Source organism: Porcisia hertigi, chromosome 2, assembly GCF_017918235.1.
Source record: "Porcisia hertigi strain C119 chromosome 2, whole genome shotgun sequence".
In the NCBI taxonomy this organism is placed as follows: domain Eukaryota; phylum Euglenozoa; class Kinetoplastea; order Trypanosomatida; family Trypanosomatidae; genus Porcisia; species Porcisia hertigi.
In genome coordinates this window covers 214,384-228,733 of record NC_090561.1, presented here as the reverse complement: position 1 = coordinate 228,733, position 14,350 = coordinate 214,384, and the positions used below count along the sequence as shown (strand labels likewise).

General features: G+C 60.6%; 2 protein-coding genes across 2 annotated transcripts; both read left to right on the top strand.

The window, feature by feature from the left end:
- Positions 1–215: 215 nt before the first annotated feature.
- Positions 216–6,470, top strand: JKF63_07588 (uncharacterized protein; the record flags this gene model as incomplete). The annotated part of the gene is made up of 1 exon (XM_067903524.1): positions 216–6,470. One exon carries the CDS (start codon positions 216–218, stop codon positions 6,468–6,470), a length of 6,255 nt encoding a protein of 2,084 aa, XP_067759956.1.
- A 5,619-nt stretch (positions 6,471–12,089) lies between these two features.
- Positions 12,090–12,695, top strand: JKF63_07587 (uncharacterized protein; the record flags this gene model as incomplete). The annotated part of the gene is made up of 1 exon (XM_067903523.1): positions 12,090–12,695. One exon carries the CDS (start codon positions 12,090–12,092, stop codon positions 12,693–12,695), a length of 606 nt encoding a protein of 201 aa, XP_067759955.1.
- Between the last annotated feature and the right edge of the window lie 1,655 nt (positions 12,696–14,350).

Genomic DNA, 14,350 nt, shown 5'->3' with positions numbered 1-14,350 from the left:
GGCTCTGTGTCCTGGTCCGTTGGTGTTGCTCTCCCTTCCTTCCTTTCATGCAGTCACAGACCTCGTGCTCTTCGGCGGGCCGTTCTGCGTCCCCTGAGGCAACCCTTCCCACCATTCAAGTGCAAACAAACGCAGGAGGTTTTAGTGCCAGTGGTACGCCCAGGAACGCGACCAAGGAGGGATCAGGTAGCGTCACGCCGTCGGCATCCGCCACCATGTCCCTGCTGACTACGTTTAGCAAGGCCGAGTTCGGGGAGATACTCGGAAGTGAGGTAAGTGGTTCTTGTCCGAGCTCATCGGGTGGCGGCGGCGGCGGCGGTGGTGGTGGGGAGGGAGGGGAGGAGGAGGAGGTGCAAGGCAGCGAGCGATATCTGGGAAACGGCCTTGGTGACCAGCAGGGTTCTCTTCACTCGACGAATGCGCTGCGTTTTCAACTCCCGCAACTCCGTGTGGCTCCACGGGAATTTTTGGAGGGTGTATTGACCACCGCGACACCGTCGACTTCAGGTGATGTGGCCACAGGCGCCTACCCAGAGGTTCGCGGCCCTCCTAAAGGGCGATCGGAGATGCACAATCCAAACGCTCGCCCACGCAGTCCGCAGGGTGGGCCGGTGAGAGTGACGCGGCCCGCTCTCGGCAAGGTGGCATCGCGACAACACCAGCGAGGCCGACTTTGCAAGTCTACGAAGGCCATAGCGGAGTCCTTGCCGACGTGCATCCCTTTCACCGCCTCGACGAGTGCCTCGAGCTCCACGAGGCCCGTACACGCGACCTGCTCGTCCTCGTCCATCGCACCCCCCCGCACTGTTGGTGCTTCAGCCGCTTTGGAGGCATTTTCCCTGAGCTTCCAGGACTGCCTTCACAAGCAAGAGATTTTGTTCCAGCACCTCGACGCCGCCGTTGCCCAGCTCGCGAGCGAGCGCGTCATCACCGCTGGTGGTGATGTGTTGTCACGCTCACTGTCGCTCGGGACCTCCACAACTGTTTTCTCGGCCGCTCAAGTCCCGAAAGCTCTGCTTCAGTCTAGCGACGTGCTGCAGCAACGCGCGTTACAGTCTCAGATCTCTCTTCGCGTCCCCACGGCACCCGCAACGGGTGGGCCGCCGAAGGAGCCAGGCCCGACTATCGCTTTTCCTGTTACTGCCGTCAGAGAAAGGAGCATCGATGGAGCCGATGGCACGGCGGTTGATAACAAAGGCCGCTTCGATGGTTTGTCTTTCCCCTCCGAGTCGTTTGCTTCGACAGCGCTCTCCCCCTCTTCCTTCCCGCAGGAGTACTTACTTACGGATGCTCGCCACGACACGCGGCAGCATCACACAAACCCAAGTTCTGGGTCTTCTACTCCTCTGTCTGTCGTCGTGATGCGGCCCGCGCTGGAGCGCATTAGCGTCAGGAGCGGTGGTGCCCCGATGATGTGCTCCTCCTCCCAAAACTGCCTATCCCCATCCCCGCAAGTGTCACCCCGCATGCTTCCGCAGTGCGCTCCGGCTGAGGGTACTGCAACGGCACTGGCCTCGGCGATGCCCAGTACGCTTTCACAGGCGCGCACCGTCTTATCCTTGGCGCCGGTGAAGTCACCGTTGCTCACTAAGATAGTCGCCACACAGCGACAGCCCTTCGTGAGTGGTAGTAATAGTAATAATAATAGCTGCACATGCAGCACGCCACCGTCCAGGCGACTCACGTTCCCAGAGCCCTACAGTGCTCCGGCGTTGACCCATTCCACATCCCCCTCCTTGAGCTGCGAGGAGGCGCTGGGCAGCCAGCAAGGCTCAGCGGTGAGGGCGGAGGTCAACGGTGGTGATGTAGCCACGTCGGCGACTACGCTGTCACTCTCTATCGGAGCGAGGGACCCGCAGGCGGTAGTCGAATTGTGCAACCTGGCCTGCACTGCTCTGAAGACCAACTCGCCTAGGGATGTGGGGCTGAGCGACAGGGAAAGAGAGAGCCGTTTAGGAGCCGAGTTTGCCACCGGCGGCAGCGGCAGCGGCAGCACAAGGGGTGGTGATGGCGTGCCAATGTGGCCCAACGTCTTCTCTGGACAGGCGAGCAGTAGTAATTTTCATCTCCGCAGCATCACCGATCCCGCTTTGGCTGGTCTCGTCACCAATCAAAGCATGGAGAGTGTGTCGCTGTCGCCGCTCTCTCGCCCGCCGTCGACTTGGGGGGGATGCGGCAGCGGCGGTCAAGAGAGCGGCGGCGGCGGCGGCGGCGGCTCAATGACACGAGGTGTCATCCCCAGCTCAACATCTCCGTTCCAGATGCCACTGTCGATGCTATCCTACTCCCCGCATGGCAGGTGTGGTACCAGCGCGATATGGATGTCACCTTGTGAAGTGCCGGATAGCCACAGCTCCGAAAACATGAGCAGCATCGCTGCCGCTGTTGGGGCGACACAGGCATCAGCGCATCGGTCCCACGGTGCGGGGGCCACGTTGGAGCACCTGCGGCAGACGACGACGTCGACAGCTTCTGCCGGATCTCTGCTGTCCCCAAATCCAGCGCAGCTGCTTTCCTGCAGCCCGGGGGATCAGGTCTCACTCTTCTCTGGGACATGGATCTCCTCATCGTCCTCCTCGACCCCACGGTTTTCTCATCAGGAGAGTGGCGTGGTGCGCCACTCCAGCGACCATAGGGCTTCCGTCGAGTCTCGTGGCAGCAATCAGCACAACGTCGGTGTCGCCAACACCAACGCCAGCGGCAGTCCTGGAAGGTTGGCAGCGATGACAACGGAGGGGAGCGATGTCTCGAGCCTCTCTACAGTTTCCCCCTTGTTGTCAATCCTCCCTAACGGCTCGGAGAGAGAGGCTACAGACGGCTGCTGCGAGGATGTCTCGGGTCGGCCTCGAGCGATGAGTTCTGCAACCGCGTGCCGACAGCTCACCCTGTCACCATCCCCGTCGGCTGAGGGAGCTGCTCACGATTCCCCCGTCCACAAAGCCTCGCTGCGGTCCCCGACTAACTCGATCGATAGCCTGGAGGAGGAAGACGCACAACAACTGCTGCGGCTGTCAAACCGCTACTCCTCACCACCCTCGCCGTCGCTGACAAAGTTGCAGCACCAGAAAAATCAGCTGCGTCGCTGGAGTGCGCCACCGGTTCCTACCATGCGGCGTCCGCCCATGGCACCTGTGCACCGAACAAATACATCCGGACTGTTGTCTGTCCTGCATGAGGAGGAGCGGCTGCGTAGCGTCACTCCGCCCGCTGCGAGGCCAGAGCAGTGGCTCTCGTTTGAACAGAGACATGAGCGTCTCCACCTGCCGGAGTGCTGGCGTGGTCGAGAATTTGTCATTGTCGATCATGAGGGGGAGGAGAGGGGGTGTGATGCCGACAAGGCAGAAGGGCTGGAGCTGCTTGAGACACGTGGGGTGCAATGGCAGAACCCCTCCGACTGGGCGGACATGGACGGGGCGCTTCGGCGTGGGCGACTACGCGGGAGCGGACGTCGGAAGCCAACATCAGGCGTCACAGCAATGGTGCCTGCCAACACAGCCGACGAAATGAGAGGCGGGGAGGAGCTCGATTGGAGTAACGACTCGGCTGACGAGGTCGCCGCAGACGTTCCCTACGAAGTGCTTCCAGCGCACCAAAGTAAGGCGATGCCGCGGCGCCGGCGCCGCGGCAGCTCTCAGGCCTCACTCCACGACGGCGCCAAGGAGCGCTCGCGCAGCAATAGCCCATCTTTCATAATCGGCTCTCGCCGGCGACGCCCCATTAGCGGGGAGAGAGGTGACGTTGACCCTGGTTCCACTGCCCCCAACCAAGGAGAGTCCACTCGTGAGCGCACCGCTTCTCTGACTGCTACGGACGATCATGCAGGCTCGACGGCGCCGTCGCCGCGCGCCTTGAGCGGTCTCCGCGCACCTTTGGCGACTGCACCGTTCGCCGACAGCGGGGTGGAGTGGCCGGACCTCCAGGCCCGCTTCGATGAGCTCATTCGTATTCGACAGCGCAGCCGCGGAATGGGGCATGACGGTGACGATGGTGTAGATATCGATGGGCAACCGCTATCACCACGGGCCAACACCGCTGCATCTATTCTCGTAAAGGAAAGTGATGCAAACGGCGTGCCATGTAGCCGCCGCAGCCGCCGCAGCCGAAGCCGCAGCCGCGGGGCCTCCTCTTGTTCTCAAGGTGCAGAGGGCGAGTGGGCACAGGGGGCCTCTTCTCCTTTGGGAAGAGCCCTCAGCGACAGCTGCCTGCCCGATGCCTCGGATCGAGGCGACGGGAGCAGCAGTCTCCTTGCTCAGCCTGCACTTACTTCACCGGCGCTACCGACGCCGCTTGAGCGGACGCACACCAACCCGAGGGCAGGTAGCTACCGCGACGACGAATGGAGCAAGGAGACTCCAGTCGATGTGGTTGCGATGTTGCTCTCGGCGAGGCAGGAAGGTAAAGACGTTCTGTCCATCAACCTCTCTCTGGACGCACCCACGCTCCCTTCGTTGACGGACCATGTCGGCACCCCAAGGCAGGCAGCAAACCGCGCCCACGTGTCGACGCTCTGCAAGAACCCCCCCGCGTTCCTCACGTCGCCGAGGCGCCAGTGCACTACTGTGAATGCAGCCCACACAATCGGCAAGAATGGCTCAGCCGGGACACAACAAGAGGCCCGCAGGTACGACCGTGACGGGGACGAGGACGAGGTGGATCAGAAGACTGCGATCGCCGTGGATACGCGCGTCGTGACGACGCCGCGGACGCCGAAGCTGCGCTTCACGCAGCCTTTCCGCTCGGCGTCATCGATGATCGGACTGGGCCGGCGACGCCGGTGCGTAGTGCCACTGTACAGCAAGTCAGCCAAGGAGAACCGAAGCTCCCAGGGCTCCCGGAGAGGGAGCTACGCCAGCGAGACGGAGTCAAGTGCCACGCGCTCTGCTTCCCGTCTGCTATCCGCAGCGCCGAAGTCGCCGCAGAAGGCAGCGACGACTTCGGCGCCTGCGGTGACAGTCACCACCGTGAAGGGAGGCAATGCCACTACTCGGAAGCATAGGGGCCGAAAGTCCGCCAGAGGTTCCCCCAGTTACGTGAGCAGCGGGCGGCGTTGCAATCACAGTAGCCGCACGAACTCAGTCTCTCGTGACAGCGTGGCAACCGCCCCTAACGTGTCTACTACGGGGGCAGATCGCGAGCCATCGGGTGGTAGGGGGGACTCGAAGGACCACAGCACCACCGCTTGCACCGATATGGGAGCACGAGCGCCAGCGTTGTGCCCGTCTGACCACGCGTTGGATGGCGGCGAGCTCGCAGAGCCGTTTTCGCCCGTGTTGGTGGTCGCTGATGTCAATGTCGCCGCGGCCGCGCCACTAACCGTCCAGGGTACCCTGCCGCCGCCGCCGCCGCTGCCGAAGACGCCGACGAAGTCGAAGAGCGCCCGGGAAAGCGGCACACAACAAGGACGGCTGCGAGACCGCAAAATTAACTCCAGTCGAGGCCATGGAAAGGACCACGACTCCCACGAGGCCTTACTGGTCTCACCGTTGCGGCATCGGCACCCGAGACACACGGGTGCAGAGGGGGAGGCTGCCGTGTCGGCTCGTCCACTAGTCAAGGCAAGTGCACGCCGTGCACCAGGGCCTCAGGAGAATGAAGCGAGGCATCAAGACGCCGGTGTTGCGCCAGGGACGACGGCGGGAGATGGCGCTGATCCGCGCGCGTTGCTGCGACGACTTGCCCAGCACAAGAGCCGCACCCGTGCCATGGAGCAGCGTATGCAAGTCATGGGCAGCAGCGCCGTCCCAGTAAATCCGTGTAGTAGTGGTGGTGGTCACAGTGACCACATCGGCGGTGGGGGCGTTTTCGTGTGGGGTGGCGGGCTCACCACGGGCAAAGAGGTGATGGAGTCGGGGAGCTGCGCGGGTGCAGAGTTTGCTCGGCAGGACTCCAGTCGCCCTTCGCGTGTGTATCCGACTTCTGCGGTCGTGGGAGGAGGGGCCGGCTCGGACACCTCTCCAACTCACGCCTTTGCGGCTTGGCACTGCGGCGACGCTATCGCAGACGACCCCCTCCTCGTGACGGTGATCGACCCTGCCGACACCGACACCGCCGCAGCCGTCTGCGGTGTGCACACTGTTCCCCCCGGATCCAATCCTGGCGTGGCTGCAACTGCGCAGCATCCCTCCCTCAAACCGCGCAGGCGCCGCGTCGATGTGCGCACGCGCCTCAAGCATAAAATATTCGCCTTCTCGTCTTCGTCAACGGGCTCCACAAATCGCAACAAGGCCTCGACCGCAACGATTGCAGCAACCAACACCGCTGCAATCACTGCTGCAGGGCCAGTCTCCACCCCAACTTTTCGACGTGCCGAGAGCGCCTACGCTAGGATGCACTCCGACTCCCCACTCTTCAGCAACAACATACACCATGCCAGCGTCGCCGATCGCCGACGCCTGGTCATTGGCAGCGATGCGCTACCGTCCTCTACGTTTTCCATGTCCGATCGCCCGCTGCGTCCTACACGGATTTGACAAGTCAGTCAGCTTGTCGGCTAAGCGTTTGCAACGCGCGTACGAGGCCGCGTGTGTTTGGTGTAGGTGTTGAGGTGTAGGGATGAGCGTATGTGTGATGTGTCTGCCGATGCTCATTTGTATGTGTGACAGGTGTGTATATTTCTCTGCTTTTCGATGCTTGCTTCGACGTTTTGATGACACTCATTTTTCTTTTCTTTTTTTTGAGACTTCGTGGGCTTCTCCGTCTTTTCATTCCATCTTACCCATCTTTGTCCGCACTTGTGTGCTGCTGCTGCTGCTGCCGCCGCCGCCCCCTCCGCGCTGTTCCCCCGTGTGGTGTGGAGGCTTCTACATCATCCGTCCTCTGGCGACCATCTTACCCCCCTCCTTCCCTTCCTTCCCTCCCCTCCCCTCACTCCACCCTTGATTCTCCAGCTCTCCCATAGCGTGCTCCTGCTGCTCCATCGTTGTCGTGCCTTTCTCGCAGTTTTTTTTTTCTCCCCCCCCTCTCTCTCTCTCTTCCTCTTATTACTACTACCAGAATGTGTATAGTGGTTGTTCTCCTCCTCAGATATAAAAGGAAGGAAGGGGAGGAGGGGAGGAGGGGGTGCCGGTGGTGATGGGGGAAGGGAAGAAGGCAGCGAGAGCGGCGTGGGTTTTCTTGAGTCCACGGCGCGTGTGCAGGTCACAGAATGACCAACCGTCCGTGTGTGGCGCAGCCAGGGTAGTGGAGAACGATTCCCAAGGACGTAGAACGCAGAGAACAGAGAGGGGGCATGGATCAAAGGGGGTAGCGGGGGAGGGAGGGAGTGAGGGAGGGAGGACAGTGGACTGTGAATTCAAGGCAGTTATAGAGTGGAACTCAACCTCCTCTTCCATCATGTTTCTCATCACCATTACCACGACATCGTCCCTCCCTCCCCTCCCCTCCCCTCCCCTCCCTTCTCTTCCCTCCCCTTCTTTTCCCTCCCCTTCTTTTCCTTTCCACTTCTCATCATCCCCTTCCCCCTTTCACTCTGTTCTCTCCGCGTCACACCCCCGGGGGATCACTCGCTGTCGTGTGCACACACACACACACATTCGCGAACCCGCTCCCACGTTAACAGGCGAAGCCGCGTTGGCAGGGAAGGAAGGAGGAGAGAGTCCCCCCTCCCCCCTCCACCACCACCACCACCACGTGCACACGGTCGAAGCTCATTGTATATACATATGCAGGTAAACAGAGCATCATCTGAGCGCATCACTCCTGACGCACGCGGAGCTCTCGGCTTGTGTTTTTAATATCCCCCTTTTTAAAAAAAATATTATTTCACGAGTCAACCTCCTCACTGCACATATCTGCACTCGCTGCTGTGTACGGCCCATGCGCCGGCAGAGCCTTGGCGCATCCCCATCTCCTCTCCGCGTGATGGCCGCACTATCAGCGCTACTCTCGGCCTCTCTGCGCACATCCGAGGCACACTTTCAAAGGGCACGTCGTGCTACCGGTAGCATAGTGGCTACCCTGCTCATGAATACGAAAGACATTGGAGCACGGCCAACCGAAGCCGCACGCCACTCCCAGGGCGTCCGGGACGCATGGCTTCTCAGGCATATGGGAGTCGGGCTGGGCGCGCAAGGAGGAGCACTGACGTGGACGGAACGGTCACATGCAGTACTCTCATGAGTGAGTCACAGCGCCTGTTTCCCTGGAGCTCCACGTACGGCCTGTGGATAGAAAAAAAGCAGCGACAGACGTTACTCTCGCTGCCGTTAGGCCCCCTTCACCAACAAGCCCAGGCCAGGGGAATAACGACGACTGCGCCTCATCCGATCCCGGTTATCGCCGATGAGGCGTACGACTGGCGGAGAATTGTTTCACGTGCGCTATGCGCCTAATCCTGCGGTGCTCTCCCGTTGCCACGCCTGCCATGCAGGAGGACGGTGCCGAAGAAAGTAGCCATGGTTCCACTCCCCGTGTAGCAGCTGGCGCGCCAGGGCATGGCGACGGCGAGAGCCGACGGCACTTCCAATCACACCCGAGAGCTCACACAGACACACACACACACACACACACACAGAGACCCTGTCGAGGATGACTACGGCGTCACTCAATACTGAGACGCCGGTGGGGGAGGGGCAGCAGCGGCAGAGGGTGGGGGGGGGAGAGAGGGCACATATAAAAGTCGTGCGATGTGGCTGTGGCGGGGTGGGGGGGTGCTGTTCCCGTCATCATGTTCTCTAGATGCTTCTTGTCTCCTCCACCAGTCGCACGCGGGTGGTTCCTCGCACACCATGCCAAGAAAAAAACGATGCGCAGGCGACTGTTGCTGATGGAAAGGCGGGGCTTCCATGCGGCTGCACGGACTCGTGCGACCGAAGCGACTGGCCGTCCAACCACACGTTGCATTGACGGAGCCATTCGGCGTCAAGCGAGCCGCCGTGCCGTCGACGAGGCCGTCTGGAGTACCTCTGTCCTTCCCCCTCCTTCCTTTGTGTTTGTGTGGACTACGTCTCACACATACAAGCTCTACTACCTTTGTGAGGACGTCGATTGCCCGAGGAGCAACGCAGCTTCGCCAGATTCTGCATCTTCCCCCCCAAGCGACAAAGGTAGCAGAGAATCCGCTTGAGCAGCGATGCCGGCGTAGCGACATCGTACGTCGACTACGCCGTGTGGGACGCCTGCACGCGATCCCCGGTTTTGCCACAGCTTCCTCCGTCTTTACTGAGCCGCGAATGCGGCGTGCACTCTGCGGAGACGCCTGGCGTAGCAGTGGGTGTGTGTGTGTGTGCCAGACGTAGACGTCAGCGTCAAGTGCGTGTGGTGGCCACAGGCGCGGACGAGACCAACAGGCCACACGGTGTGACCATGGTAGACAAGGCGTGCGACATCGAGAGTGACAGTGAGGGGCCTCTCGAACAGGCAGGTGCTCTGTGCGGCATTGTCTGTTCTCTGCACAACTACTGCGATTTTCTCTCTGGCAGCCGCGACATTGAAGAGGGTGAAGCTGCCAAGGGTGCGGGTGGCGCAGCGCATCTGTCGCCGTCGCCCTCCAAAACCCAGTCCACTTCAGGATCGCCTGTTCCCACTCCTCAAAACACTCTCGTGCCTGGGATGGCAACGGACCGCGCAAGCAGCACTGCTGGTGCTTTGGGCTTCACCGCTGACCAAGCCGCCGCATCCGCATCCGCACCGCTGAGCATGTGCATTCGGAACCCCCCCCCCTGTGACGGTGTTTCGTTTCGCCTCCGCCGCTCTCACGGGCCGCGGAGGCGACAGGCCGGGGGACGCAGCCGACACGCGTCTCAGAGTGCTTGCGTGTGCAGACAAACATCGATGTTGAAGGCAAAAGAGTCACCACCGGCTTTGGATCTTCCACCGGCCACCGCTGTCGCCGCCGCAGTTGCTCGAAAAAAAAAAAACGCTGCCACTGCAAGTATCCGTCTACGTCTGATATACGAGGACGTTGGCCACAATCACTGGAACCGCGTGTCGAAACCACGAGTTCGTAGACGAGATGGTGTGGGTTCATCGTCGCCACAACACGAGTCCCGCAGCGCGACTGCTGCCTTGTGTGCCGGGTTACTACCCAGACCCGACGGCAGCATATGTACACGTTACAGCATCGATGCCCGGTTGCCAACAGCGGTCGACGCACATCGTCGACACCACACACCCCGCACCCGAGACAGGCGCCGGAACGCTGCCTCTCTCTCAACGCCTTGTACTCCCCCTTCATTCTCGCTGTCTGAAATCCCGGAGGTGTGCTCGTCTGCAGCAGCGCTCTGTGCGTCGCATGGCGGTCGGCGTCCTCCTGGCACACCAGCACGAGTGGATTTACTTCGGCGTCCTCTTTCATGCAAGCGCGCCCCATTTGCCGTGGGTGTTCGCTGAGGGCTGCAGCACCGCACCCGCTTCCAACCACAGCCTTGACCTCTTGCATCTGTACTGCTTTCTGCATCCGCCGTGTAGGTTGCCTAACTGGGGAGCTGGAGGAGTGGGCGTGCGCAGTGCAAGAAGGGCGGCGGCGTGGTGGTGGGCGGGTCGGCGATCGTCTCCAGGAACGTTCTCGGCGCCGTGACGGTCGCGGTTCGAGTGACGACGAGACGGTGGACTACATTCGGCATGGCCTGTCCTTGTCGCCGCCTGCTCGGGGCGCTCCTGTGCTGCGGCTTCAACGACCAGCGCCCCAACGCAGTCGCGGTGCGGGGACTTCTCGCCGTGCTGCACCCACTTTCGCTGATTCTCCCTTGCCTTACACTCCATTGACGGGCTCGCCGCCGTTGATGGTAGGTCCACGCACGTGGCTAGTATACGTCCACCCCGATGTCTCGCTGCAAACTTTGCCGAGGCGGTGGAGTTGTGTATTTGGTGAGGATGCGTCACCCAACAGCGATGGCGGGACGACGGGAGAAAGGCAAACAGGCGCATGCGACACGACGTCTGGCTTGTTGAACCGCAATAAGACACCGTTGGCAGACGCGGGGACGTGATCAAAGTGAGTGAGCGTGCGCACCACGCTTGGGATCGGAGGTACGCACCCTCTCGCTTTCCCACGGCCGTGGAGCGCAGGCGTCGACGTCACGCAGCAGAGGTTGAGTTGTTGTATCGCTATTTTTTTAATGACGACGACTTCTTCGCAGACGCATGGCGTCTCCTGCGCCGTGCGCTTACCAGTCTCCAGTCTCTGTCCACATGCGGACACGTTGTTGGGTAGTGCTCCCCGCTCTAACGTGTCCCTCACGTTTCCCGCCACACCGACCTCCACGATGTCACCTAAGACGACCCTCTTGGTGCCCAAATCTGGTGCGAATGGACAACCTCTTTCCTCAGCCTCAACCTTCTCTTTTGATGACGAGCCACACTACCACGCCAGTTGGCAGCAACAGCAACACCAACAATTGCTGCCACGCAGCACGGATTTTGTTCAAGCAGCCCCACTGGCTAACGAAGCCGGTTGTGTTGGCGGAGGAGATGCAATACGGACGTGTGATCCAGTACACACTGACACATTAAAGTAGGAGCGTCAGGCGCGCAGTGCTTCTTTTATTTTTTACTTCCCCCCCCCTCTGCTGGACTCACTGCTACGCTACGAGACTTCGAAACTAAAGTACACACACACACACACACACAAACAAATTATCGTGCGTTTGATGCAAAGGGACAGGGCTCATCCGTTATGAAAGGGGGGGGGGAGAGAGGTGCATGGCGACATCACACAGAGAGGTAGCCCTGCTGCCTCGTTACGAGGTATTCTTCGGGACCCTCCTCTCTCCTCTCTCTCTCCAGGTCGTCGTTGTCGTCTTGTGGTCTTCTCTTTGCCTAACGCTGTGAAATTGGGCTTACGCGTTCCCCCACCCTCCGGTTCTGTCACCACATTTTGAGAACGCGCACTTCTGTACAACACACGTCGTCGACAGGCACGTGTGTGTGTGTGTGTGCGACTGTGGCGTGAGTTCTCCTCATTCTATCAAGTGTCTCTCTTTTTACGTTCTTCACACACTCCACTCCATCCCTGCCTTCCCGCTTCTTCCCCCCCAGCACAAACAGGAGTCTGGGATCCATTTTTTTTTTTCTACTCGCATACCTGCACGCGAGGAGACACACATCTACACATACACGTTGTGTGTTCCCCTCCCCTCCCTCTATCCCTTATGGCCGGCGGCAAGTCAGCGAAGCGTGTGAAGTTGCGCACCAAAATCGATCGTAGGCAACAGGCGGAGCACGCGACTAGCGAACAAGTACCCTTGTCGAACGTCCTCTCGTCTTCTCCGTCGAGTGCCTCTGCGGGTGGGACGACAGCGGCCTCGCTGGCTGCACAATCGCCGACGGAGGCGGATCGTCAAGTGGCATTGCATATCCGAGACGCTCTTCGGCAGCGCCATGGTCGCACCGGACGCGCACCAGTAGCGATGAGGCTGAAGGAGGCTGTCGGTCGCCGCACTACGAACCAGGTAAAGGATGGGCCGAAGCGCAGACTGGGTAAGAGTGCAAAGAAGGAGACGGCGTCATCGCAACACCCCGTCGGGGCGCTGCGACGCCGCCTTACTGTTCCACACAGGACGGCTGCGGAGAAGCGCATGACCGTGGCGCAGGAGGAGCTGCAGCTTTTTCAGAAGGTCCAGACTGTCTCTGCATACATGGCCGATCCGTTTGCTGCGGTCATGCAACATCTTTCTTCCACAATGGATGCACTACAGCCACAGACGCCAGATGTGGGGTTGGCAGAGCGCACGAGTGGCGCCGGTCGCCGGCGATGAGTCAGTGGCAGTCAGTTTTTCTATCTGTGAGCCTCCATCTCCATCTCACACAAAGGCTGCCATGGCTGCTCTCTCCCATTGCCCGCATTGAAAGCGGTTCGTCCCCCCATGTGTGTGTGTGTACCCCCCCTCCCCCCCGCCAGGGGGGAGGGGGATGGGAGGATGCATGGCACTTCTTCATCTTCACCCCCTTAAAAAAAAATGATACATAAAAAAAACATCCGAATATCACTGAAAGATGTCTTCTGTTGAGATGGAGAGGGGCAATGTGTGTGCGTGTGTGTGTAGGGGGGGGCGGCGGCGGCGGCGGCTCGTGGCGCACGAATCGGATGCACGCACGGAATAGCCGTTTCTCTTCCTCTTCCTCTTCCGTCCCCCCCCCCCCCCCGAATATATATGTATACACACTACCCACACTCATTCACATGCATGTTTGGTTTATCGACGCTCCCTGGAGGGACACCTCGCTGACGGTTGTGTACCGAAACATCACTTCGAACAGACAAGGCCCAAATGTGGGAGGGGGGGTGCGGAGACCTCTCTTCCCCCCCCTCTCCTCCCCTCCCCCTCTCCTCTCCTCTCCTCTTCACTCCCCCTCCCCTTCTCTCTCCATATAAGGAAACACATATACACATAGCGGGCCCCCCCCCACACCCTCCTTCCCTCTCTCCAGCCGCTGTTGTTTCTAGGGCTGCCTATGCCACACCCCTTCCCATTGTCCCCGCTTCACTTTTCTCGCCCGCTTCAGCAGATAAAAAAAAGGCAAAAGTGATGTCATCGATACCGCTTCCCTCACTTACAGCGGTGCACACTGGGTCTCCTGCAGCCGTGTTGTCTTCGCCCGACGACGCCGTCGCCGCTCCGCCCGATGCAGCATCAGTAGACCCCTCTTCCTCTCCTCCACTTGAGCCTGCTCATGAGACGATGCCGGGCCCGTCGCCACGTACCGACGGCGGCAGCAGCAGCAGCAGCAGCCTCGGTGGATCCATTGGGCGTTCGTCGCTGGTAGGTGCGGTACACCGCAGGAGGTGCAACAGTTTTGGCAGTAGAATTGCGGTAGCTGGTGCTGTGCGCGGCGCATGTACGTCGGGGAGTCTTTCATGCGCAGTACAGCAGCGAGGTCTGTATCCGCCTCGTCGATGGAGAGCCCGGGGTGTAGCGCCGTCTACGGCTGTGCAACATCAACCCGGCTGCTCGTTTTTTTGTTCGAGCGCTGCCGCCAGAGACACCCTCCCCGCCCCTGCTGCTGCTGCTGCTGCTCCTGCTGCTGCAAGTGAATTCGACGCCGCTTCTCCGGAGGACAGTGCCGCTATATCTAGCCGCCATGTCGTTGTTACACCACTTGTCACCTCCAACGACGCCCAGGGTGGTGGTGGTGGTGATGCAACGGCACCCATTGCGTGGCGGACGGCTCTGCACCCAGCAGCTGCGCATCCAACACATGGCGAGCGGAAGGACGTGGTTGGCGGCCTCGCTGCGAATCTCGCTCAGGTCAGCTTTCCTGACGTGAGCGGCGCCTGTTCTATGGCGTCGCCGTCTTCTTCATTTGTAACTCCTCGCGCGCCAGGAGAGGCGCCTCGCAGCTCGAGCGCCATCACCACAGATGCCGCGTCTTCTTTGCGCTACTGGAAACAGCAGGAGTTGGCGGGTGTGTC